This window comes from Rhinoderma darwinii, chromosome 10 (assembly GCF_050947455.1).
Source record: "Rhinoderma darwinii isolate aRhiDar2 chromosome 10, aRhiDar2.hap1, whole genome shotgun sequence".
NCBI classification, from domain to species: domain Eukaryota; kingdom Metazoa; phylum Chordata; class Amphibia; order Anura; family Rhinodermatidae; genus Rhinoderma; species Rhinoderma darwinii.
The window spans coordinates 24,868,827-24,895,478 of NC_134696.1; the positions used below are offsets into that span (position 1 = coordinate 24,868,827).

Consider the following 26,652-nt stretch of genomic DNA (forward strand, 5'->3'; position numbering starts at 1 on the left):
GGCAGCTTGAGGGTAGTTCACGCCCTGTTGGCTAACTGCAGCAAATTAGCATAGAGGGAGCCAACACAACAGTGGGCCATATCTATGGAACGAAGTGATCCAGTAAAAAAAGAAAAACAGCGCTGGAATCAGAGAGACCACGCTATTCAGGTTAGTAAACGAGTTCAACTTATATGACCAAGTGACAGGTCCTCTTTAAGCAACGTATTGCCCGATGGGGGATGACAGTGTTGCAATATTGGCCCTAATATCAGGAAAAAAAACTAATGCCACCCAGGGCTGAATTTTTTTTCAAATGTTGGGCATGAATAGAAAGTGAGGCAGGGGCTACACACTATATAGGTATACAATAACATGTACATATGATTTTCAAGCAATTTATAAAATAAAAAACAGCCTGTGTGTAAATCCAGCCGTAGACGACTGAGGTGCACGGGGATCCTGGCACATTGCAGAGCAATTTGCAGTTCCTCTGCGCAATTCTAGCCGCCAACATGGCAGAAAACCCCATCTTATCCCAAATAAGGATTTTTTTTTGCTACTAGAAAGATCAATGTAGAACACATGTTAAGAGATATTTTGCCATACCCGAATTATTTCAAGCCTTTGATGCCAATGGCTGAGTAAAGTGATATCACCCATTGATAGAGAATGACCTTCAACATGTTACCCATGAGATACAACCAATTACACTGGTGGAGCTGAGCGCATACAACCAGATATACAGTCTTCAAGAAAGCATTATAATAACATGCCCATCGGCAGATGTCCCCTAGAAAGAGTCCACTTATGATGATGCGCTGTACGGCAATTAGTGGCTGCAATTGCAATACCACTATCCAACCCTTTGAGGTGCCCATTAGAAACCAGGTACCACCTCACCCACACCCTGTGCAGTCACCAAGTAGTACATCGTTGTATACTTCAGCGCCCCATGACCCTTTTGAAGAACAAATGTACACAACGGCAGGGGTGGTAAGCAATTTTGAAGCCCCTTGATTGGTTGGCGAAACATCTGTTGTGCACATTTGGCCCACTAATACTGGTGACCGAAACAGTGCGTTGCCGAATTGCAAGAAGACCCCGAAACCTTTACCTTCAGGAGCTTGTGGGTTTGGTCCCATACATTCCCTTCACTGCATATATATTGCACACACCAAAGTTATTTGTCTTAAAGGGATTTCATAATTTAGAAAACCTATTTTCATATACCCTATTAGGGAATTCTAAAAGGTAATAGAGGTGGTCACCTGTTTAGGATCGTCAAAAAAAAAAAAAATGTTTCTTGCTGTGGAGGACCGGTCATGTCCTGCATTAGACAGACAACTCATTGATATGAATGGACAATGTGGAATACTTCATTTCTCCTGTGGTGGTGCTGTAGGGAAATTGAACACTTCCTTTCCACACAGATTACAGCTGACCGCTGGGGTACCAGTAGGGGAGACACTTTGTGATAAGCTTATTGACAAGGGACCTTTCTAACAAGAAGGGATTGTCCAAAGTAGAGAACCCATTTACGTTCCCTCTGGAATAGTCAAGGTTCCACTGGATCTTTTTATTTCTTCTTTTACACCTTCCTATGAGACTCTAATGGACTAAATACAGCAGACCAGACAGTAACCGACATTAGACCTGTGCGGAACATCAAAGACGGAAAAACCCTGGAATTCTTTTTAATGTTTGTTATGAAGAAACATTAAAAAAGACTTGAGAATTCCAGACGGACTTAAAAAATGCTGAAAATCTTCTTAAAAGGAAACGTAAATGAGCGATTTTTACACAGATATGAAAAAGGAAGGCTACCTGAGCAGGTGTAAGGCTTTTTGGGATGTTTTCTCCTGATGTTTATGGAACGTCTTACGGTTTAATCACTAAAAAAAAAATGGTTTTTTTTTTTTATTTAATTTTAACTTTTCCTTTTCAAAATTAGCACCTGAAGGAGTGAAAAAACAAGACATTTTTCTCAAAACAAAAAACCTATAGTTTTTGTATTCAAGTAGCCGAGGAGCTGTAACAGCATTGCTCCTCACCAGGTGTCATACACTGGCTATGGGTGAACGCATCAAGATCATAATCCGTTTAGGGAGATCAATGTTAGGCTCTGATCACATTGGAGTTATTCCCCCTTCTTCAGGGATTCTAAGAATTTTTAACGGCAAGAAGAGGACAGGCTGCAGCGCGATCCTTGCTTTAGAAAAGAAAAAACCCGGAAACCCTGGTGGACCCCCATTAAGTTAATGAGATCCATCAGGATTTGCTGGAATGCGATTTGTAAATGTATCCAGCATAGCTCTTATGGTAATGTTATGGAGGGAAGCCATGATACTAGTGTGAACAAGGCCTCATAATAGGGAAGGGGGGTGGGGTAATTTTTCACTGCACTTGCAATCAGACACTTGGCATCTGCGGAGTGAGCGGAGGGTTAGCAGAGACCCTGGTACTGCTCACATGCTGCGTCATACCCAGGAGGCCTAAATTATGGGGATTATATTTCGGCTCCCCACCATTTTCACATTCCTTGCCGTGGATCACGTCTGCAGCCCCTCAGAGATGCAGGATTTGGAGCTGCACATCTGGAAACTTTCACCCTCTAGAGGAAATCTTCCCCTGTCAGGACGTCTGCCGGGAGCACTGGATGAGAGCTATGCAGTGATCTCAAGGCTAGAACCAGCTGCTTCATTCTCATAGCATCTTCCCTTCAATTCAGGATGGGGGAAGAGCATTCTTTCACTAGTTTTAGGGGCCATGCACACAGCAAAGTGAAGACCCTGCACGGCAGCACACTGTGCCTCTGCCAGTCTGTATTGTGGCACACGCAGGCACTTGTATGCCAATGTATGAGCCACCGTATTCTCTCCTAGAAGCAATGCTACTAAAGGAGCAAGCCTCTGTGATATGGGATGTGATGGAGTGGGCAGGCTGCAGACGGATATGGACAAAACATGGGACATTCTTCGCGGATTACATGCAACAATATTACATACGTTATTTTTTGGTTTTTAATATATAAATAGGGTGACATTATGATCAACTTTATAATCACAAACTAGACAAGCGAGAAAAAGAACAATGCTGGTCCTGCACAATAATAATAATTCATCAATCATGCATTCATCCAATCATCATCCATTAGTCATCCATCCATCCGCCATCATTCAGGATTCATCCATCCGCCTCCAGTCATCAGTCATCCATCCGCCTCCAGTCATCAGTCATCCATCTGCCTCCAGTCATCATTCACCCAATCATTCATCCAGCCAATCATTCATCGTCATCCACCCGCCATCATTCATCCAGTCAGTCATTCAGTCATCATTGATCCAGTCATCATTCATCCACCCATCATTCATCCATCCGCCATCATTCATCCATCATCATTCATCCATCCATCTGCCCATCATTCATCCATCCATCTGCCCATCATTCATCCACCCGCCTACAGTCATCCACCATCATTCATCCATCCATCTGCCCATCATTCATCCACCCATCTGCCCATCATTCATCCACCCGCCTCCAGTCATCCTTCATCATTCATCCATCCATCTGCCCATCATTCATCCACCCGCCTCCAGTCATCCTTCATCATTCATCCATCCATCTGCCCATCATTCATCCGCCATCATTCATCCATCCGCCAGTCATCATTCACCCGACATTCCCATCTGTAACAGCATTATTCTCATCCTTGGATCTTGTCTGGGGACGTTTATCAGCACGGTCCCATACAGTTTTATGATAGTCTTCTCACTCCTCTCCAGCCACAAATCATTCCCATTGAGATCTGGATATATTCTGTAATATTATTTTCCGTAACATTCACAATAAATCCCATCCCATAATAAAATTTATTCCGCTCCCTGTACCGAGCAAACCTTCAAATCATTGTTATTGGGAGCACAGAAAATATTCTGACAGAAACATATGGGCTATTAACGCACTCCTATTACCCCACATACCATCAAAGCATAATGACGCTTCTGTTGGTTTATTACACTGCCCCCCTGCCCTGTCCTATTGGCTGCTACTAGGACCCCTCCCTATGCCGGTCCTGGCCCGTCCATGTATTACATAGACACCAAACAGCTGAATGGCCGCCATGTAAAACTAGTCTCCTGTGTCTTCCTCCATTATATCTGCTGCTTGCCGGCCGGACCTGCAGAAACCAGATAGATGGGATATAAGGAATTGGATAGAATAAGTAATGTTGCAGTCCTTTTTTTGCGGTATTGGTGGTGCCCGGGTGGTGCCAAAATCTGGTACAGGGCCACAATCTACCATGTGCCATTTATAATACTGATGTCTTCTAATGTGGCAGAGGGGCCTTTGGGCCCCCTCATGCACCAGGGCCACTACCTCTGCCCCTCCTATAGCTACACTCCTGGTGGTCACTTACTGATATATCCACTCATGCTTGACTATAAAATATTACAGAAAGATCTAGATAAGCGGAAAGTATGGGCAAAAACATGGCAGATGAAATGTAACGTTGATAAATGTAAAGTAATGTGCCTAGGCTGCAGTAATAGTATTAATTTATATACATTAAATGGAATAGAACTGGGGCTAATGGAACAAGAGAAGGACCTGGGTATTCTGGTTACAAATAACCTAAGCAGCAGTGCTCAATGTCAAGAAGCAGCTGCAAAAGCAAACGGTATTTTAGGGTGTATAAAGAGATAAAAATCCATGATTCAAATGAAAAATTGTTCAGCTTGGGGAAAAAAAAAAAAAAAGACGTCTTAGAGGTGATCTTATTAACGTGAGGCCAAGGGTTAAAGGTTATAATTAAAGGGGTTTTCCCACAAAATAAATGTATCCCCTATACACAGGGGATACATGTGTGACCGCTGGGACCCCCAGTGATGAGAACGAGGGACCGAAAGTCCCCCGAAGTGCTCCCTGAGAATGGAGCGTTGGTGTGCATGCTCGGGGACTATATGGGACCGCTGTCTCTGGCATATCCATAGAAATAAATAGAGCGCTGGTCGAGAATGCACACTAGCCCTCCATTCTCAGGGAGTACTTGGAGGCCCAATTCACACAGAGTTTTTTTGGTGCTGATTTTGACGTGTAAACCGCATCGGAATCTGCGCCAATAAACTTACGAAATCGCCTTCCATTGATTTCAATGGGAGGCAGAGGTGGGGTTTTTTCCGGATCGGTTTTTAGCCGCTCGCAAGGAAAAAAGCGTCATGTTCTTTCTTGCCACGGTTCCGCCTCTGACCTCCGATTGAAATTAATGGGAGGCAGAAAAAACTTTTTTCGCTGTGTTTTTAGCCCGCAGTCTTCAATGGCCGCGTGTGAAAAATGTGGCAAAAAAGCCTAGGCAGGTCAAAATCTGCCTCAAAAAATTCCTTCAGGAATTTAGGCAGATTTGTTCTGCCTGGAAAATACTCTGTGTGAACTGGGCCTGAGGTACTTTGGGTCCCCGTTCTCCTCATCTCTAGGGGATCCAGCTGTCAGCCCCCCAGCGATCACAAATGTATCCCCTATCCTGTGCAAAAGGGAATACATGTGTTTGTGGTAAAACCCTTTTAATCAAGCAATGAATACGTGTAATTGATTAAGAAAGGTTGATCTTGATGGACCGGTGTCTTCTTTCAACCTATGTAACGATGTCAGAAGTAGAAAGTCCGACGACGTCTGCTCTGAAGGTGAAACCTTGACATGAAGTTCTGTGCGCTGTCAAACTCAATGTACCAGACAAAATTACTCCGACGCAACGACTCCCCCTAGGCGTATTCCGTGCACTACCTTGAAAATCCCTGAAAATAAAAGGATGGGTTGGGTAAATCTGCGCCCCTATAATATAGTGTGGATCACCTAATCTTTCTGTTTCGGTCATCCTATAGGGCTGCCAGGCACGTGCCGGTATTAAGGGTCACTCTACATCTCCATTTTATAAATAATATAAGGCGCAGTTTGCAGATCGTTCTATTTGTAGAACCTTCTGCTATTTTTATACTGGAAGCACGTTCCGTCTTGTCAGTAAAGGTATGCACCTTCCCCGTCACACATGCATTACTACTAGTTAGGTGCTTAGTGTTGTTCCAGATAGATTTGGGGGGGGGGGCAGAAAAACAAAATCACCTTTCTGCTTCATGCATTTTTAATTAGACGAGAAAAAACAAAGTGAATTAAAGCGGACACGAGAAGCGGCGTTATAGACTAGACTTTATACGGCTAGAATTTCCGCTTCGCCATAAGTGCACAGCTATTTTTATAGAGAGAGGAAGGGAGATGAGCAGCTGCCGGCTGGACTCGTCCAACGTCATCACATAAGAACAGTAGAACTTCCACCAGTAAAATCCAAAGCGGCTGAAGCCGCGTGGTATGACCATAGGCAGCTTCCGACAATTTCCACTATATAATGTGGATGGTACAGACTGTGCCCAATAAATACTAGTAAGTTTTACATACGGACATGTTTATTTCTGCAGTATTTCATTGACCAACCAGATTTTATCCACTCCTAAAATTAGATCTGGCACCTCAATATGGGGTCTGACCTCCTATTAGACATAACGGCAGGATAAAAACAAACAAACTGTCGTTTGGCTAATAGGTACGATCAAAGAATAGCCCAGACTCCGTTATGCGTCCGGTGCAATCATGAGGGGAGTGTTCCCCCCGCCTCTCCCGCCCCCTCAGTGATTGACGGCTGACTGAGTTATCTCCATAAATCACACCGAGAGGGGCGGGGGGAGCACTTTCCTCATGAATACAATTGACGCATAACTACGAGTCTGGGCTATTCTTTGATCGCTCCTATTAGCCAAACAACACCATATATTTTTTTCTGACGTTTTGGATTGTAGGAGAACGGACCTGTCCCTGTAATATGCTGCCCTTACCTCGGACAGATAGATTCACTTTAATAGGCAGAACTACTTAAACCTTTTGAACCAAATTAACCTGCGGTAGTTTCCAAATTTCCCATAAATCTTAGGGCCTGTTCACATCGGCGTTTGCCTTGCATTTGGGCTTTCCGTTCATCCGTTCCTTCAGAGGAACGGTTGAACGGAAAGACAAAACGTAAAGTTTAGTTTCTGTTTGCAATAGCATTGAATTCAATGGTATTTTTTTGGCTTCAGTTTGCGTCCATTCCGCTAGGTTTCCGTTTTTTTTTTTTTCACGGAAACAATAGCGTAGTGTGCTGCGCTATTGTTTCAGGGGAAAAAAAAGTGAAACCTAGCGGAACGGAGTGAAACTAAATCCCAAAAAATGCCCTTAAAATCCATGGTATTGCAAACAGAAACGATACTTTCCGTGTGTCTTCAGCCATGATTAAGAATACTGTTTGTATTCGAAACGCGTAGGCTTCTATATTTTGCCTTTTGAGACCACCTACACTGCGTTCTCCCTCCCGTGTTTTATATTTTATATCTGATTGTTCAATAAAGTGGAAACGGGGATTTCCTTTTACCTACCTCACGTCGCTGGATCTTACCTTTACTCCTTCCATGTGGAGAAACAACTTAATGGCACGTACGATTTCTGTAGGACATGCCTGTGCTAGTACTGAAACAGGATCTGTCACCTCTCCTGATGTCTGTTTTAGTAAATACTTAAATAACTCATAAAATAACAATTCTGGAGCACCTTCTCTTAGAACTCTGCATTGTGCCATTCCTCTGTTATTCCTCCTGGAAACTTATAAATTAACAACTTGGTGTTATTCTCTTTGTCCATACACCTGACACTCGCAGCGCTGATTGGACAGTGTCAAAGTGTGAAGGGACATGCCCCCTTTGACAACAACCAGTTGTCCCATTATTTTAAAAATATACTCCCAGGAGGAATAACAGAGGAATGATGCAATAGTTAGTACGGTTGAAAAAAGACAATGTCCATCAAGTTCAACCAAAATTCTAAGAAAAGATTAGGTCATGGAATATACAAGTATTTTGCAAAACATTTCATTCACTCGCAGTGAATTTACTTAATCTGACACCCAATAATACAGAAATTGTCGTATGCTTTTTGTATTAGCGTTTCATATTGGGCTGTCTTCCTTGATATTGGAGCCATTTTCCCCCATAAACATTGAGGTTGCGCAAAAGTTTTAAAGTTGCCATTGCCAAAAGTTGCCACCTTTAAGGGAATGTCCCCCTTTTAACATCATGTGGTTTTTAGGTACATTTTTGTGGCAATTTCTTGACATATGTTAATATCGACCAAAGCCAAGTTGTTCTGATTCAGATATACAAATGACCTGCATGGAAGTTAACAGCTAAAAAAAATTCTGGCTACCTGCAGTCACCACTAGAGGGAGCTCAGCTTATGCAAACTGTTTATATGCTGAAATCAATAACAGCGTTTGCAGTGAGCTCCCTCTAGTGGTAACCTGAATGTTTAGCGGGCACCCTGAGGACTAGGTCACTATAATTTGGTAACTTCATACACATCACGTTGGAAGGTAGCAGAACTAAAATATGGAGTCCAACATCAGTCGTACATGCAAAGCAAGACGAGTCCTTACCTTCCAGCCACTTCCAGCCTCCTTATAATATGGGAAATTATCACAGATCCACTGGTAAATCTCACTAAGAGTCATTTTCTTTTTTGGTGAGCTGTTGATCGCAAAGGTAATGAGGCTGGCGTAACTATAGGGGGGCTTCCCGTCTTTGTGCTGCTGTACTTCTTCCTGGTCCAGTGTTGTGTTGGGGTCGATGAGGGCGCTCTTCTTGGAGATCCCAGATCCGTGGGTGTTCTGGTTGGAGTCCGTATTCTGAATGGCAGCTCTCACGGTCAGCTGGGGAAGCCAGTCCATAGAGGTGAGGCTGCTCTCAAGCTCTGAAGTCATTTTTGGGTTTCAGTTTATATATATTGTATTTTCTTTACACTGTGCTTCCGGGTGGAAAATAAAACGGGACAATGTCTGGGGGTCCAGGTAGCGTAATTTAAGATTTCAAAATGAAGGGATGACCGATGCTTAATCTGAAACAAAAGGGTAAACAATAAGCTATAGAAATCAAAAACGCCTTAAAATTTTTAATTTATTACTTCTGAAGTCAAGGTGGGGGCGTAACATTAGTGAGCAGATTGACTTTAAAAGGGGTCCTCCACTTTTTTTTTTTTTATAGAAAGAGCCTCCAACAAGAAGCTGATCACAGGGTCGTCCCCCAGCGATCAGCTGTAACCAATGAAGGATCTCAGCAGTAAGTGTTCCATTTCCCTGCAGCGCCACCACAGGAGAAAAGAAGCATTACACAGTTCTCACTGAAATCCATGAGCTATTTGCGTGGATGTGCTAAAGACACTCTATATAGTTGATCCCTGTAAACCTTTGACCCCCACTTATAGGACACCTGTACCTCCCCCAACTTCTAAGTAATAAAATTTATTTTTTTTGGCCACGATTTACGCAAAATAGTGTCAAAAGCCACAATTTGAACGTGGTGTGTGAACACATCCGCAAGACCTGCTCCATCACGTCAAGGTCCTTTAAATAATACACATGCTGGCGGAGGTTTATCAGTATGAACAAAAATTTTATTTCCGGTGTATTCTGGTTAACTTTAATAGCTTTTACACATTGGACAAAACCTACTTTTTAGAAGGGTCCCTTGACAACAAGCAGATCACAAAGTTACCCCCAGAGATCAGCTGTAGTCTGTAAAGAAACCTGGCAATAAGTGTTCAATTTCTCTGCAGCGCCACCACAGGGGACACCAAGCATTACACAGTACATTCTAAGGCCCCATGCACACGAACGTAAAAACGCCCGTAATTACGGGCCCATAGACTTCTATTGTCCACGGGTACCTCCCCGTATGCTTACGGGAAGGTGCCCGTGCCGTTAAAAAATATAGAACATGTCCTATTTCAGGCCGTAATTACGGCACCGGTAGCCCATAGAAGTCTATGGGGCTACCTTAATTATGGGTGACTACGTGTGTGCACCCGTAATTACGGGAGCGCTGCTAGGCGATGTCAGTGGATAGTCACTGTCCAGGTAGCTGAAAGAGTTAAACGATCGGCAGTAACTCTTTCAGCACCCTGGACAGTGACTTCCGATCACAATATAGAACCTGTAAAAAAAAAATAGAAGTTCATACTTACCCAGAACTCCCTGCTTCTTCCTCCAGTCCGGCCTCCCGGGATGACGTTTCAGCCAATGTGACCGCTGCAGCAAAATCACAGGCCAATCACAGGCTGCAGCGGTCACATGGACTGCCGCGTCATCCAGGGAGGTCGGACTGGATGTCAAGAGAGGGACGCGTCACCAGGACAACGGCCAGGTAAGTATGAATTTCTTTAACTTTTTCTGCGGAAAGGGCTGTCCCTTCTCTCTATCCTGCACTGATAGAGAGAAGGGGCTGCCGATTACTGCAGTGCAATTTTGCAGCGAAAACGTGCCCGTAAATACGGGTGGCATACGTGTGACCAAGGACCCGTATTTACGCCAGTATTTACGGGAGGACAAAAATACGTTCGTGTGCATGAGGCCTCAACAATGTTTTTTTCTGTATAATACTTTCTTCCCCTAATCCAATCCTGTAGTCTGATGAGTTTTCCCATCAGGCCATGCTTCTACAATAACGCATCATGGTGTGTGTAGCGCAATAGGGACGAATCATAAAAAATAGAACGATCGCCAAAAACGGAGTAGATGATAACATAGAATAACGTGGGAATCTTGGGGACGTCTGATAAACCAGGGATATCAAAGATTTATCGAAATTTATCATTTTCGGCAGATGTGCATTAAACGAATGGTGACACTGCGCGGCATTGTGCCCGTTTCGCATCTCATAAGTATGCTGCTAAGATAATAAGGTTAGACCTGCGTAGACTGCGGCTCGCTACGCTTTCCCACAATGGAGTATCCCCGCAACCCATGATAAGGCCGACAATGGAGAACAGCCAAAATGGAAGTTATAGAACAGGCAACAATGACGAATCCCCGGAAAATAAATCAACAATTTTATATATAATGTTGTAGGGAAAAGAGGAGCAGTTGCCCATAGCAACCAATCACAGTCCAGCTCTCATTTCACATAAGTCCTTTAGAAAATGAAATCAGTCACCTGATTGGTTGCTATGGTCAACGGCTCAATTTTTCCCTTAAACTATTTCTGCTAAACCTGCCAAAATGTCACTATGGCCTAGAAACCCAACGGGACCATGTGGTCGGCAACGGGGGACGAATTAGTATAATGTGCAACTATCTCATGTGTATGGGGCCTGCCAGACGGCAGATTTATTTATACAATAAGACAATAAGCATCTTAAGTGTCAGTTCACATGTTTTTTTTGGCGCAGATTTTGACCCGGAAACCGCATCGGAATCAGCGCCAAAAATGGCCAAGACTTTTTATTCCGGGCAGCTTTCTCGCGGGGGAAAAAACTGCATGTTCTCTCCTGCTGCAGTTTCCGCCTCTGACCTCCCATTAAATCAACAAGTGTTTTCGACTGCCAATCTTACCCGGGGTACATGCATTAGCTTCAATGGCCGTAAGCGAAAAACACCATGAAAAAAATGATGAAAAATACCTACAGGCAGTTCAACATCTGCCTCAAAATTCCTGGCTGCAAAAAACTCTGCGTGAAAAGCACCTTAGGCTACATTCAGACGAGCATCGGCAACTTCGGACGCGAAAAACTGACGTTTTTCACATCCGAGGTGCACTCATGCGGAACACATTGTCAGGATTCCCCATAGTCCAGCATAAAATAGACACGCAGTAAAATAGGACATGGCCTATTTTTTCACGGACCCTTCACATGCTCCTTTGAAACAACGGTCGTGTGAACGGCCCCATTGAAATACATGATTCCGTAGAACGCTCGTCTGAATGAGCCCTTAGGCTCTGGTCCCATTGTGTTTGAGACCTACAATCCAGGAAAAGCTTTTGACCATGGACAGAGTTTTATTCACTGGAAGTAAACATTGAATGTTCCTACTGATTAACAACAAGCAGAGATCTTGAAAACGGAAAGGAATTAATACAGAAAGTAGATTGGAGAATTATATAAAACTTTTAATTATACAAAAAAAACACAACAATTTGCTGAAACGGGACAATCCCTTTAAAATGTGAATCTTAATGAACTCCAGATCAGTTTTTGAGCCTCTTCACAGCTGCAGGGGGATTTGAAGACGGAGGCAGGTTTCCAAAAGGAGAAGCAAATTGATATTTATCATCACACAGTAAATTAAAATTCTACAAAAAAAAAAAATTCCGAACCTCTCCATGGGGACCAGAGGCCCGAGTGAGGAATAATCTCATCCTCTTGCCCACAGGTATATTCAAATGATTACCCACAGAACAAGCCTTCAAGATTAGCATAATACCCATCCACATTATTAACGAGAATTCCTCATTATGTAAAAATGCCAATAAAGCTTCTGAATATTCTTATTAATGCTCCAATGGAGCAGGATAATGAAGTCATCAGAAGACCGGATGAGACGTATGGGATTGGAAGCTACGAACTAAATGCAAAGTAAAGAGGTCGATGTCCTGCGTGCTGGAGGGAAGGTGCACGGAGAAGACATTCAGGTCTTGTGGCCATAGATCATACAATACACACGAGCCTTTCCAGAAAAGATGCTGCGCTCCGGTCTATCGCCAGGACCCCAATCTACCTCTTTGTAGGTTGGAGGACCCAACACATCCAAGCATTACATAGGCATTTAGATGAGGTCAATGAGAATGGTGTAATGCTTCATTTCCCCTGTAGTGGCGCTGCAGAATTGAAAACTTGCTGATGTGTTCCCCCATAGACTACAGCCGATCACTGCGGGTCCCATCAACGATACACCCTGCGATCAGCTTATCGTCGGAGGACTCTTCTAATAAAAAATGATTGCCCAAAGAATAAAACCCATACGTATTATGGAACAAGCACACTGCAGAGCCCCGTACTCAGAGCCGTACAGCTTTTTGTGCATTGGCGTATAGGCTCGATCCACCTCGGTATGTACGGCGATTTTCTCCGCTAGAAGTAATGCGTCCTTATACGAAGTCCGATGGAACATGTCGCAATTTTTTTGTCGGATTTGAATAAAATTAGACAGAACGAACCTTTGTATGCCTCCCTATGAAATCGGAGACATACAGAGGTACAGTGGAGGAATCATGCACCTCTATGGAAGCCTTATTACGGCCAATATAATATGTATGGGGACATCTCCCGTAGAAGGGAGACCTGCTGGATTTTAACCAATCCTATGTTTCCTCAGGCTGTCAGAGCATGCTGGGAGGTGTAGTTTCACAACATGTAGAGAGTCAAAGGTTCAGGTCCGCGCTATTTTGATCCTTCAGGACCAGACACCGTTTAGCCCTTTTTAGCACTCGTTCGTTAAACGGCTAGAACTTCTTTATTTGTTGGGCTAGCGACGTGATTTTTGCGTTATTTTTTCCGTAGACAATGCAGGTTTCTTTTTTTTATACACATCCTTTTTGCTATTTTAGCATTTTTAGGCTAAAATCTGAAAAGAATAGTAAAAAAGGAAGCTTTTTTACTTTTTAGCTATTTTTTTCTGGTAACAGTGTTACTCTAAAATAGACCTTTTATTTGTGATAGTCATTGTCTACCGTAAAATTATATTACATGTCTATTTTAGGGTAATTGGTCAAGGGCTAGCGTTATGACAATGATTGGCGGGGGGGGACGACATTTTTTTGGGGGTGGGTATTTTGTGTATTATTTTTTTAAAAATTGCAATTTACTTTACTTTTATTTTTTTATTACTATGGTCTGTCCCTTAAAAGGTCAGAAAAGACCTTTGGGGGACTTTATTTTTTTACACCATGTTTTTCCACTGTAACTGGGGCTGCACAGGGCAAATCAGCCCTCTCATAGTGACTATTGTCACTAATAGGGCCGTAAGACCCAGCAGCAGCCTGCCACTAACGGCACCCGGCGATCATGTGACCAGCGAAAGCTGCTTCTATCTTCTCCTCAGGGTCCCCGGCAGTCACTGACTGCCGGAGAGCCGTCATTCAGCTGCCCGATCGCTCGGGCACCAAGGTAAAATCCACGCCGTAAATAGGTCTATGGCACGGGTTTTAAGGACCCTGACCGATGGCCCTAAATACACAGCCAGCGGTCGGGAACCGGTTAGAAATTAAGGAAATATTGTGGTATATGTTAATATAACAAAAAACGCGTATGTAGTAAGAGAACTCACCTCGTGTGTGATGTCACATATGCGTAGCTCCGTTCATGTAAACCCATCTGGACAGGAAGTAAGCCAGCTGAAAAAACAGGAGAACAGGTCAATGTGGACAGAGGCTACCTTACAAAGGGACATTTCAAGCACAGTTTGACCTCATACACGGCTTTTAGTTCTATATAGTTGAAGCGTTATTATTCCCATCGCAGACATTCATGGCATATCCACGACCACCGCATCCAGACGGAGAATGACTGGAGATACGGCCGCGGCAGGTGTGCGGCTCTCGTCATTCTGTTCTATGGAAGTTATAGGGGTTGGCCACTTTATAGTAAAATGTCCTAAAATGCCATTATGTCTTACCCCAGAAGGTCCCCTGCTGCCCATGGATGCTATATACACTCCTCAACATTGAGATTGCAACACCAAGAAGGAAAAATTTTGGAATTGTGGAAATCACAGGATCGATAGACATGTTAATTATATGAAAATGCTAAAAAGAGGGAAACAAAATATTCCAAGCATCTTGATTTATTCAGTATCGAGTATGAGCGCCACGCGCAGAAATACACGCACTTCCATGCCTTGGCATGTTATCAATGAGGTTATTAATGATTGTCAGACGGTTATGCCATGCTGAATGCACTTGTGCACGCAGATCATCATGATTGGCTGATGGCAGCTCCCTTTGCAATTGCCGACCAATGACATCCCAGATGTGCTCGATGGGAGACTAGTCCGGAGACGCTGCACGCCATGGTAGCACGATTAGACTACGCTGGCTGCTCACAGTAGCACGAGCAACATGCGGTCCTGTTGAAAAATAGATGCTGGGACACTTCGGAGAAATGTCCGTACCACTGGTTCCCCAACCAAATCTATGGAATGCCAAGTTGTTAGTGTACCTGAAATAAAGTCTAGAGAGGTCCGGCTACCGTACATTATGCCACCCCCACACACATAATCGGGAGTAGGACCGGTGTGAGGTTCCCTCGTGAAGGCCTCTTCATGGCGTTGCCCACATGTTCCCCAGACCAATCTCCAGCTATCATTGCGTCCGTGAACAAAAGCGGTACTCATCGCTGAGGAGTATAGACCTCCATCGGACGTCTGGCTCATAGCCCATTGTCGTGCAAACGCCTTCTGATAGTTTTTGTGTCGACACCGGCTGCCGCCCTAGGCTTGGGATGTGACGTCCAATTTCACTTGAAGTACAGAATGGATCACTACGCTCCATTCTTCCAATCAGACGATCCGTCGGTGCAGAAGTTCACCTCCACGCACCTCCTGCTATCATTCCCGTTCGTCGTCGTTCTCCCAACCTTCGAGACATGCACCGTTGAATAGCGCTGACATCTCGGCCTAGGCGCGTAGCGATCTGCCGGAGTGATAAACCAAGATCACTCAGTTCAAGGAGTCTGTCGTGCTCAGTTTGCGACAAGTGGCGATAACGGACATGTGGATGAACGGTAGGCGTCCCACACCACGTAATCACATTTTTGAGGTTTTATGTGGCTAAAAAAAAACAAACAAAAAACTTTCCTTAGAATTTGTCTTTTATGCCACAGCTTGGAGCTCGGTGCTTGAAAATGTGATCATTTGCAGATCTTAGCGACACCGCTACTTACGGTTTGTCCTTCTTGGTGTTGTAATTTCAATGTTATGAAGTGTATACATAGCGGTCGGTCTCCGTCTGTATAGAACGTAAGATGGCGGCGGTCATGTTATTTGCCCACATGACCACTTCCTGGGCTTTCCCTTGCTAAATTCACTTCCGTACAGTCAAAAGGTAAGAGATTCTGCTTTCTGTATCTGCACAGCATGGCTACCCGACAGACCCGATTATAAGTCAAGGGGGTCTGACGGTCAACAATTGGATCTGTCCGGTACAGTGTCATGCCTTCCATAAAATATTCAATTTTTATTGCTCTAATGCATCTAGAATTAAAAATTAGGCATAAAAGATGCTCATACACATAATATGAAAGTCAACAATTCAGGTGGGACGGGGGTCATTATCTAATGTCTATGTTGGTGTGCCAAGGATGTCGGGGGAAAGAAGGATTGGCCATTTTGGATTTCAACATGCCCGATCCTTTGTCGCTATGGGAAATGGCGTTGCCCTATTAAAAACACATGCGTGTGCCTATTGGGCATTCGTGAGGAATAGCTGTTGGCCAAACAACGTATGGGCCCAATACTATGATGGATTTGAATGGATCCATTTTGTAAAAGATCCTTTTGACTTATAACGGGTCCATCGTGTTATATTTTTTTGTGAACAAAATTACACAGACAACTACATTTTAAGTTTCGCTGTACAATACTGACTCAAAATCTGATTAACCCCTGATTGCACGATGGACGTGCTAAACATATACGGGGATTTTCAAGATTCATTTTATACCTCTGCGTACACCCACTGTAACATTTATAACGCAGAATCAAGGAGGATGAATGATTCTGTGGATTTTCTTTCACAGCCGGGTATTTTTTTGTTAATTTTTTATCCTTGGTATACTAATTTGCCTTAAAAGGGTCATTTCTGGCAAATTGTGGGCATTCCCGGGTTGAAGCGGACAGGGCTTAAAAATGTCCAAGGGCAACACAAATCCGAAAAAGGAAAAAAAAATAGATATATCTTCGAAGTACTGTATGTTTTACAGGGAGAGTCTCCTTTAGTAATGGAGTTGTCCTCTTCGATCATATTGTTAAAAGGGATTTATCCAGTACTAGAAAAGCAGGACTGGCTCCTTCCAACCACAGCGCCACACTAGTCAGCGGGTAGTGTCCAGTATTGCAGTTCACTCTCATTGAAGTAAATGGGGCTGAGCTGCAATACCGCAAACAACCTGTGGACAGATGGGGCGCTGTTTTGTTTTTATAAAGAAAGCATTGGCTGCTTTCTAATACTAGACACCCCTTTTAACCTAAAGATAATCTCGTGTCCAGTTACAAAGCAGCTAAAAAAAAAATCTATCATTCACTGTAATCAGCCATTTCAGACTTGGTCGTGATTTTCAATAGGAAAAGTGACAGGAAGGTCAGAAAAATTCTTGCTCTCTGAACGATTACTCCTTTATTATTTCACAAATCCCTAGAAACAGTTGTAGTTATACGTGACTGTAGTAAGTGTTAAAGGGCCACCGCACACAGTTAAGGACCATCAGATCTAATAGAGTTCCCAGTGCATCTAGTCAAGGCGATCAGTGCAGCTTAAAAACAGCCGTCTGCATTATTAAGCAGCACCTCTCGGCACGCTCGTACCTGGGACCTTTAAAATAAGCTGACACGAAGATTCCTGAAAATATTGACTTTCAACGTGACTCATCATCTGGGTTCTGTATGAGTCACTGCATGTTTCTACAGCAGCGTGAAGGAGGCCATACCGGTCTGAGAGTGATTCCGAGACAAGACTTAATAATAGAAATGGGGACAGTAGCCCGGAGAACCCCAGTGTGTGCTGCAGCCACATAACCAGTCCTACAGGCTGAATGTTCCATCAGATAATAAAGAAGCCGCTCATTACACACGATCCACTATATACACAGCAAGACCGTGCCGGTCAGGCGGTGACACACGGTTTATAACGCATGGTAAATACCAGTCACAGTAATTACCGGAAGGGATCAGCACTGCGATTGGTTTAGTCCCAATAAAAGGTTATGTGTACGGTGGTTATCCATTTTTATTGCTCTAATGCATCTAGAATAAAAAATGAAGCAACTTTGCAGATAGTCTTTATTAAATATATCCTACCGTTTTATAAATTCAGCGCCTATGAAGACTTATGCGTATCCATGGTTACAGACTACAAACAAGTCCTGTGTGTAGTCTGATCCTGCAGTGATATGCTCCTCCCTATTCTTGCTAGCAGATTTTTGAAGAGGTCATGTGATCGTGAGTAGCTTGCGCTGGCGCCTCTCTACTTGGCAGTCATTACATCATGGTCACGAGCCCTTACTATTTCTACACCCTGTGTATAACTTATCTCTATCCACAGCAGTATATGCATTACCCATAGCAGAGAGAAAAATGGCTAGGGCTTGGCACCAGAGTTTATCCCTCTGAGTGCCAAGTAGAGCAGCGGCAGCGAAGGCGGCTTACAGTCACATGACCTCTGAAAGTCTTCAAAAAGGAAGGATGCCGATGGAAAATGGAAGAGCACCCAAAACTTGGGGCAAAAGTTTTGCCATAAGGGATTCTTTAAATATTACTGAGGGATCCCAAAGATCGGTACCCCCTTCGTTTATGGAAATGTATTTAACCATTGCCTCTATGGACTGGCAAACTGGGCGGATCAAGAAGCAGCAAAACATAACTGCTAGATGACCACCTTATAATGGAAGCTGTATTAGGGCCGGTTGACCTCCGCGTTGGAGGCGCTGTTAGGTTCCTCCGTCACAGATCCAGCTGAAAATACCGGAAACAGTTTAGAATGCTGCGCTATTGTTTCCAGTAAAACCACAGACAACCCCGAAGGCAACCAGACAGAACCCGTTAAAGTCAATGGGTTCCATCGGGGGTGTCCATGGTTCAATGGAACTAGCGCTTCCGGTTATCCGCTTGTTCTGCTCCTCTGATAAAACGAAACAACGAAATGGCGAGCGCAGGTGTGAGTCGGCCCTTAGTAGTCACCCTGTTTTGTCACATACAAATATAACCGAGATGGCTGATAACAGGGAACAATAAATACTATATAAGCAAGGTTGGGAGTGCAACGTACCAACTAAAAATCTTTGTATATATATATATATATATATATATATATATATATAGAGAATGACCATAAAATATAAAAATCCTTGATTTTCTGACCAATCAATTCTATTTAACATGTTTATTTTCGCTTTCTTGGAAAGTTGAATGAAAAAACACGGCCTTCATTACAGCTCTCACAGGGTCAGACCCCAAGAAAACGTATGTCAAATGCCTACTGCCATATTGCTTCTTTTAATCAGCCATTCAGGACTCTGGGAAAGCTGGGTATCTAACCCTTTGTAGTGGCGATATGGGTTGTCTCCAAACTTTCCCAGAAAACGAAGCAGCAGCAGAACGACAGGATGTTGTATTGGTTGTCACCCAGCTTTCCCAGAGACAGATCGCACAAGAGACGGATGAATTAAATGCCTTATGGGGGAGACGCTCCTCAGCTGCCTTGTATTAGTATTATCCGACGTTCCAATGCATCACGATGGGCAGTGACGGGCAGCCTGCTTGGCATTAGCATGGATTCACATTTGGACAATAGACATATGGGAGTCCCCTGTTAGGACACATGGTTCTTCAAAATAAGGGCATTCAGTCTCTTTGGAGGAGGGGGGTGAAGCGCTTGACTAAAAACGTGCTGAAAGCAGAAGGGAAGCCCTGTGTCCACATCTCGGTTCTGCATTCATAGCCAACCCTTGTGTCGCAATAAACACTTCTGCAGAACAAGCCGGCGACAATAAAAAAAGATCAGGACATCATAAAAGCTGCAACCATGATCTGTAGAGGGGAGCGGTGACCGAATGCGAAGGACGAGCGGGTGTCACCTCCAATAAACCTTTTCAGGAATCTTTAAAGTGCACCTGCGAATTGGAGCTAGTTTCCATAAACGGATTTAAAGAAATACAGTAAAAGCTGATCGTGTTAGGCAGGGCCGGGCGATTACGACTTAAATCAAAGTCACAACTAACTTAACATGTAACCTCGATTACTAAACGATTATTTAGGCCACACCCCTTTTGCATGCTACACTATTGAATATATATCCCGAGATGATGTATACTACTGTATATAATATACCCCGACACTGCCCCCACACAGTTTATTGCCCCTAGAACTGCCTCCATACAGTATAATTCCCCCCCATAACTGCCCTCCTCACAGTATAATGCCGTCACAGCTGCCCCTGATAGTGCCCGATAAAAATAATAATATACATACTCTCCTAACCCCGTTCCAATGACGAGTGGAGGAGATCCCTCTGCTCCTCTCGTCTGTGCAGCTCGGCGCGGACACGCGTGAGGACGTGACTGCCTCGCGTCCAGCGATACATAGTGAATGGTAGAGCAGCGACCTTACGGCCCCTGCTCTACCACTGGGTTCAAATGTATCTGCGTCCTGAAGATGCAGATACAGTTTAAACCGGGAGAAAAGAATTGATAAAACCGAAATTCGCAAGATGACGTTGATTAATAGCGCTGAATTTTGATTTCGATTATTCCAGCTTTCCGTCGGAGGTATATATGACAGGAAGCTTTGCCGACGCACACCTACAAACTAAATCAGTGACGTGTGCCACTGTATAGGCATACAGTGGTATATGTTGACCATAGAATCCCATAGTATAAAAAACAGAAAAAAAAAACTACACGTACATTGTGTGGTATACATTTTTCACCGTACGCATCTGCTTGAAATACCAGTCACTACAGCTGTTCCATACAGCGAAAAAGAAGAGATTGAGGATGCCGACCCATACCAGCCCAACGCATGCAAAAAAGACACCATTATGGCAGGTGAATGGGGAAATATAGATCCATTCTTAGTGCAGGTCCTGAGGGGGCGGAGCATGACACAGATTCTCTTTGGTGTCCTTTATATCACTGTGTCATGCTCCGCCCCCTCAGCACCTGCACTAGACATAACACAGTATCAGTTTTACCCAGAATCTTCCTAGAACCAATGTATACTGAAAAGATCTGCAACTTTAGAATATACTTTCAATTCCTCACTATTTTTGAAATATCTCTGGTTGTTGTCAATTAATCGAAACGTTCTTGGTTACATCCGGAGACTGAAAACCTCTCAATTATATCCAACGGACAGTTATACATGGCCAGGAGGGATTTTTCAGCCTCCAAATGTAAACAAGTATACAGCCCACACCCCATATATTGAAATGGCGGATAACAAGGAGCAAAAAATAGGCAATAAGGGCTCGTCCACACGTAGCAGAATTGCTGCTTATTTTCCATCTGGAACTGTGGACGCAAAATACGCAGAATATAGCAGGAGCAAAGTGGGTGAGATTTAACAAATCTCATCCACACGCTGCGTAAAATTTCCGACCAGAAGTTCACCTACGGTGCGTATTTTTCATACTGCAGCATGTCAATTCCTGCTGCGGATAGTGACTGAATTGCTGCGTTTTTCAGAGATGTCACCGTCTCCAAGCACTGAGAAAAACGCAGCAAAATCTGCACCATTTTTTGCAGTTTGAGGAATTGAAGCAGAAATTTTCTGCAGCAATTCCGTTACGTGTGGACAAGCCCTAAATCTGAGATTTTTGGCATCTCATTTGTGTACTTAAAGAGGACCTGTCACTAGGTCATATAAGTTGAACTGGTTAACTGACCTGAATAGCCTTGTCTCCCTGATTCCAGCGCTGTTTATTTTTTTCCTGGACCCCCTGTTCCAGAGATATGGCCCACTGTTGTGTTAGCTCCCTCTATGGTAATTTGGCGGAAACTACCCTCAAGCTGCTTCGCACTGATTGGTCAGCATTCGAGGCAGGAAAGCTAGCTCCACCCCGTTGGCTAGCTACAGAAAATGAGCATATAGCGAGCCAACACAACAGTGGGCCATATCTTTGTAAAATAGGGGGGGGGTGTCAGGAAAAACAAAAATAAAAAAAAGCAGTGCTGGAATCAGGGAGAAAGCGCTATTAAGGTGAGTGCACCAGTTTAAAGAGGTATACCCATCAGAGACATGTATGACGTATCCACAGGATATAGATGCGGGTCCCACCTATCTCTAGAACGGGGCCCCTGAACCCTGTTTTACTGCTCTGTGTTCCCACTGACGAGTGTGATTCCCGACCATGAAGAAGAAAACAGCATAGCTCGCTGAGCTACGCGGTTTCTGTAAATACCATTCAGTTCTATGAGACTTGCGTAAACCGCGTAGCTCAGCGAGATACTCTGTTTTCTTCTTCATGGTTGGAAATCGCACGCGTCAGCGCGAACACAGAGCAGTAGAACGGGGTTTAGGGCCCGCGATGGTGAGCACGCCCCACCGCCGACGGCCGCATTTTTGGTCCGTGCTCCCATACAAAGTATGGGAGCACGGCCCGTAAAAATAGAAAAGTAGGACATGCTCCATAATTCCTGGCACAGTTCTACAGCACGGACACCTATCCGTAGCTATACGGAAAGTTGTCCGCGGTCAATAGCACCGTACTATGGTCCGCAATTGTGGAGATTTTTTACGGTCGTGTGCATGGGGCCTAAGGGGTGATTTCCCTTTAAGAAGCTATTCAAAGACGACTGGATGATTATCACAGGATGTATTCATTCTTGTTTTACGTCTTTTCCTATTATCAACCCTCCTGTAATACTATTCACTACAGGAGTATAAACTCTAACTAGGAGAAGTCTACAGAACTGTTCATCCAGGGCCTCCTGCTTCAGGAAAATAATGCAAGAACGACAGCGAAGTGCAGCAGAAAAGAAATAGCAGCGGAGGGTGTAATTATTGTACATTTATGAAAACTGATCTGATTGGTTGCTATGAGTAACTATTGAATACAATGCATTATTTTCACTGAGGTTTTCCTGGGTTATGTGCTAGACTGACCAGTGGTGGGCATGACCAAGGCCTGCCATGTTTCCTGTTTCCATAGAAACCAGTCTTTGGTTATCGGCTCTGGACTAACAGAGCGCCAATGGACAGATTGGGAGAAGATCCAAAAACAGCATTTTACAGAGATCAGTATTCAGCGGACGTATCGACCACCGGAGAACGCGGCATATTCCATGTATCGGCTAAAGATCACCCCAGGTCAGTGATCTGTAGGAGAAAATAGTCAGGCAGGATCGGCAGATTTTTTTTTTTTTCCCCCCTTTGTTTTTCGTATGTGTATGTTCACACTGTGCGGTTTAGCTGGGGATTTTCTGCAACAGATTTCATTGCAGAAAATCCACAGCGTATTACAATAGCAGCTGAGTGGATGAGATTTGAACAAATCTCATCCACACGCTGCATAAAATTTTTTCATAAATTGACCTGTTTGTTTAATCTGCACCATGTCAATTTCTGCTGCGGAATCGTTGCACATTTTTGGGGGTTTTTCCCCCCTTCAAATTCACCAGGGAGGTAAAAGCCGCAACAAATAGCAAATTTTGCAGAAAAAAAAAATCACAAATCTGAAAAAAATAAAAATAAAATGTTTAAAATTTTATATTGCCATAACGACACATCCCTCTGTTCTCTGTGCAGCCCGGCCTCCTGGGATGACGTTTCAGCCCATGTGACTCCTGCAGCCAATCAAAAGCTATAGCGGTCACATGGGCTGCAGCATCACCACAGGAGGCCGGGCTGCGCGGTGACCAGAGGGACGCAGCGGCAATTCCGGCCAAAAATCTGCACCACAATTTGGTGTGTTTTTCGGCCCAGAATTCCCCGTAAGTTCTAGTCCGGATACGCTGTGTACTTTTACGCAGCATATCCGACCAGTGTGAACATAGCCTATCAGACGTGACCGCGCTCAGCACCTGCAGCTCTCGTACTGCACCCAATACCAGCAAACACCGCAAACCTGTCACCGTGAGACATCCTCATATCACCAGTCACGGCGAGAAGCTCCATACATCTATTTTTATAGCACTCATAGTCCCATCACCTTCTACTTGAACAGTTTTCTCAAGCCAAGCTGAATGACGGCCGAAATGCACAGAAGAAAAAAAAAAAATTATCTCAGAGATTAGGCTGCACAATTCAATAAACCGTGAGCGGAACGGAGGCAACTACACCAATGAATACCAAAGGATTGCCTAACTAGCAATTCCCTAAGTTACGCTCATGGCGTAAAAGTATTTGGACACCCCTACTAATTGAGTTCAGGTGTTTCAGCCACAATCGGGGCAAAAAGTCATGCGCACAGCCATGTAATCTCCATAGACAAACATTGGTAGTAGAAACCACAGCTCAGCCACGAAGCACTAGACCACGCAAAATCACCAAATGCTGAAATGTTTTCATGGTTGAGCAGCTGCATCACCATACACAATGCCAAGCGGCGGCTGGAGTGATGTAAAGCGCGCAGCTACTGGACACTGAAGCAGTGTGTTCTCTGGAGTTATGAATAATGTCTCACTATCTGGCAGTCTGATGGAGGAATCTGGGTATAGCAGATGCCAGGAGAACATGGGGATACATAGGGTCTACTGTAACATTTGGTGGAGGAAGGGGGTAATGGTCTATTGCTGTTTTTATGGGTTTGGCCCCTTATTTCTAGTGAAGGTCAATGTTAATGCTGCAGCACACAAAGACATTTTACACAATAGCAGCTTTGGATGCGAGCCAGATCTTCTCATCCAACATCAGTGTCTGACCTCACAAACACTATTTTGACTGGAAGAGTAGAGGTTGTTATAGCCACAAAAGGGGCCAAACTCCATAAAAACGCCCATGATTCTTTTTTTCCATCTTAGATATTTATGGCATATCCACAGGATAAGCCATAAATAGCTGATAGATGCGGGTCCCAGAGGTGGGACCCACATCTATTTGCAGAACGATGGTAGCCTGCCCCCGGTGGATATGCCATAAATATCTAAAATAGGAATTTCAATACCCCTTTAAGTTTGAAGGAAAGTGCCCCTCCCTCTCTACTGGACTACAATTTCCTCTACGCCAGCGATGGTGGTAGCTTAAAGGGGTTGTCTGCTTCATAAGACACATTATTAGAGAATACTTAAAGAGGACCCAGCACATCATTGGGCACCATGTAAGGCTTCATTTCTCCTGTGGTAGTGGAAGTAAAGGGGTAATCTGGGTTGTGAAAATTGTAAACAACTGGCTGCAATTGAGATAAATAAGCAAAAAGTAGCAGGACTCCCCTATCCTTTCACCCAGCGATCCAGCATTGAAGCTCCCGCAGCACTACCGCATGTAGCATGTGACCGCTGTAACCAATCAAAGGGGGTTAGAGGTCATGTGTTGTATTTCTGGCACAGTGCCAGAAATAGGATTGGCTGCAGCGGTCACATGCTACGTGCACCAGGAGTGCCACTGGAGCGTCAGCGATGGATCGCTGGGTGAAATTTTCCATAGCTTAGTGTCGAGAGTCCAAACAACAGGACACCCTGAGATCAGCATATTGTTGGGGGGGCCATCGTAACAAAAAGACATTGTTAAAAACAGAGAACTGATGTAAAATAGTGTAAGTTCTCTATATACATGATAAGTTCTTCCTCTGGATATGAGGAGAAGACGCGTCTGTCACGGTTACTAATGTACATAGACAGCAGCAAGATACAACCGCGCAGCAACATCAGTCTCCGCAGCCGCCATCTGAAGAACACATCTGTCATGTAAGGATGCGGCCTTCATAAACTCAACCAGAGATTTTATATACACACTGACCATGGATGAATATAACAAGACAGAAAGGGATGACAAGCCGAGAAAACCACAATGGACAGAGCACACAATAGACTGAGGATCATGATAAGCCATGGACTTCTACAGCCCTCTCCTGGACTGTCCCTAAGATTTACCCAACAGTCTCGCCTGTTTTCCACTTGCTTTGTCAATGCTAATGTGTACTTAAAGAAAGAGAGAGAGGTGTAGGGAGCGAGAGAAAAGAGAGAGAAAAGAGAGAGAAAAGAGAGAGAAAAGAGAGAGAAAAGAGAGAGAAAAGAGAGAGAAAAGAGAGAGAAAAGAGAGAGAAAAGAGAGAGAAAAGAGAGAGAAAAGAGAGAGAAAAGAGAGAGAAAAGAGAGAGAAAAGAGAGAGAAAAGAGAGAGAAAAGAGAGAGAAAAGAAAGAAAAGAAAAGAGAGAGAAAAGAGAGAGAAAAGAGAGAGAAAAGAGAGAGAAAAGAAAGAAAAGAAAAGAGAGAGAAAAGAGAGAGAAAAGAGAGAGAAAAGAAAGAAAAGAAAAGAGAGAGAAAAGAGAGAGAAAAGAGAGAGAAAAGAAAAGAAAAGAAAAGAAAAGAAAAGAAAAGAAAAGAAAGGAAAAGAAAAGAAAGGAAAGAAAGGAAAGAAAAGAAAGGAAGGAAATACTCTTGCGGGGGGTGCAACGCCAACCAAACTGGTTGTCACCCAGGTTTCCAAGAAAATACTTAACTGGGAATTACCCAAGCAGCATTTCAACCAACTTGACAAAGGTAAACTCATAGACCTACCATTATCAGTGTCGACGTGACAGCAGCCAGTCATCCTTATTTCTTAGGGTATGTTCACACGGCTTATTTCCAGACGTTAATCGGGCCGTAAAGGCCCTGAAAAACGTCAGAAAATACGGGGGCTGAATGCCTCCAAACATCTGCCCATTGATTTCAAATGGGAAAAATTGCGTTTTGTTCCCACGGGACGTTTTTTTATGTGCCGTTTCTAAAAACGGTGCATAAAAAAACGCCCCGTAAAAAGAAGTGCATCTCACTTCTTGAGCCGTTTTTGGAGCGGTTTTTCATTGACAATAGAAAAACAGCTCCAAAAACGGCCATAAAAAAAACACAACGAAAAACGCTTGATGCATTGAAAACGGCTGAAAATCAGAGGCGGTTTTCCCTTGAAAACAGCTCAGTATTT

At 43.8% G+C, this 26,652-nt stretch overlaps 1 protein-coding gene across 2 annotated transcripts in view; it reads right to left on the bottom strand.

Moving 5' to 3' along the window:
- Positions 1-26,652, bottom strand: part of FOXJ3 (forkhead box J3) — a 69,268-nt gene that overhangs the window by 28,940 nt on the left and 13,676 nt on the right. For both annotated transcript variants that reach the window (XM_075839527.1, XM_075839528.1), the window contains 2 exons: positions 14,150-14,216; positions 8,489-8,946 (listed from right to left, as the gene is read on the bottom strand). In XM_075839527.1, the coding sequence (XP_075695642.1) occupies positions 8,489-8,812 (324 nt within the window). In that variant the 5' untranslated portion in view covers positions 8,813-8,946; positions 14,150-14,216. The remainder of the gene's footprint in view (positions 1-8,488; positions 8,947-14,149; positions 14,217-26,652) is intronic.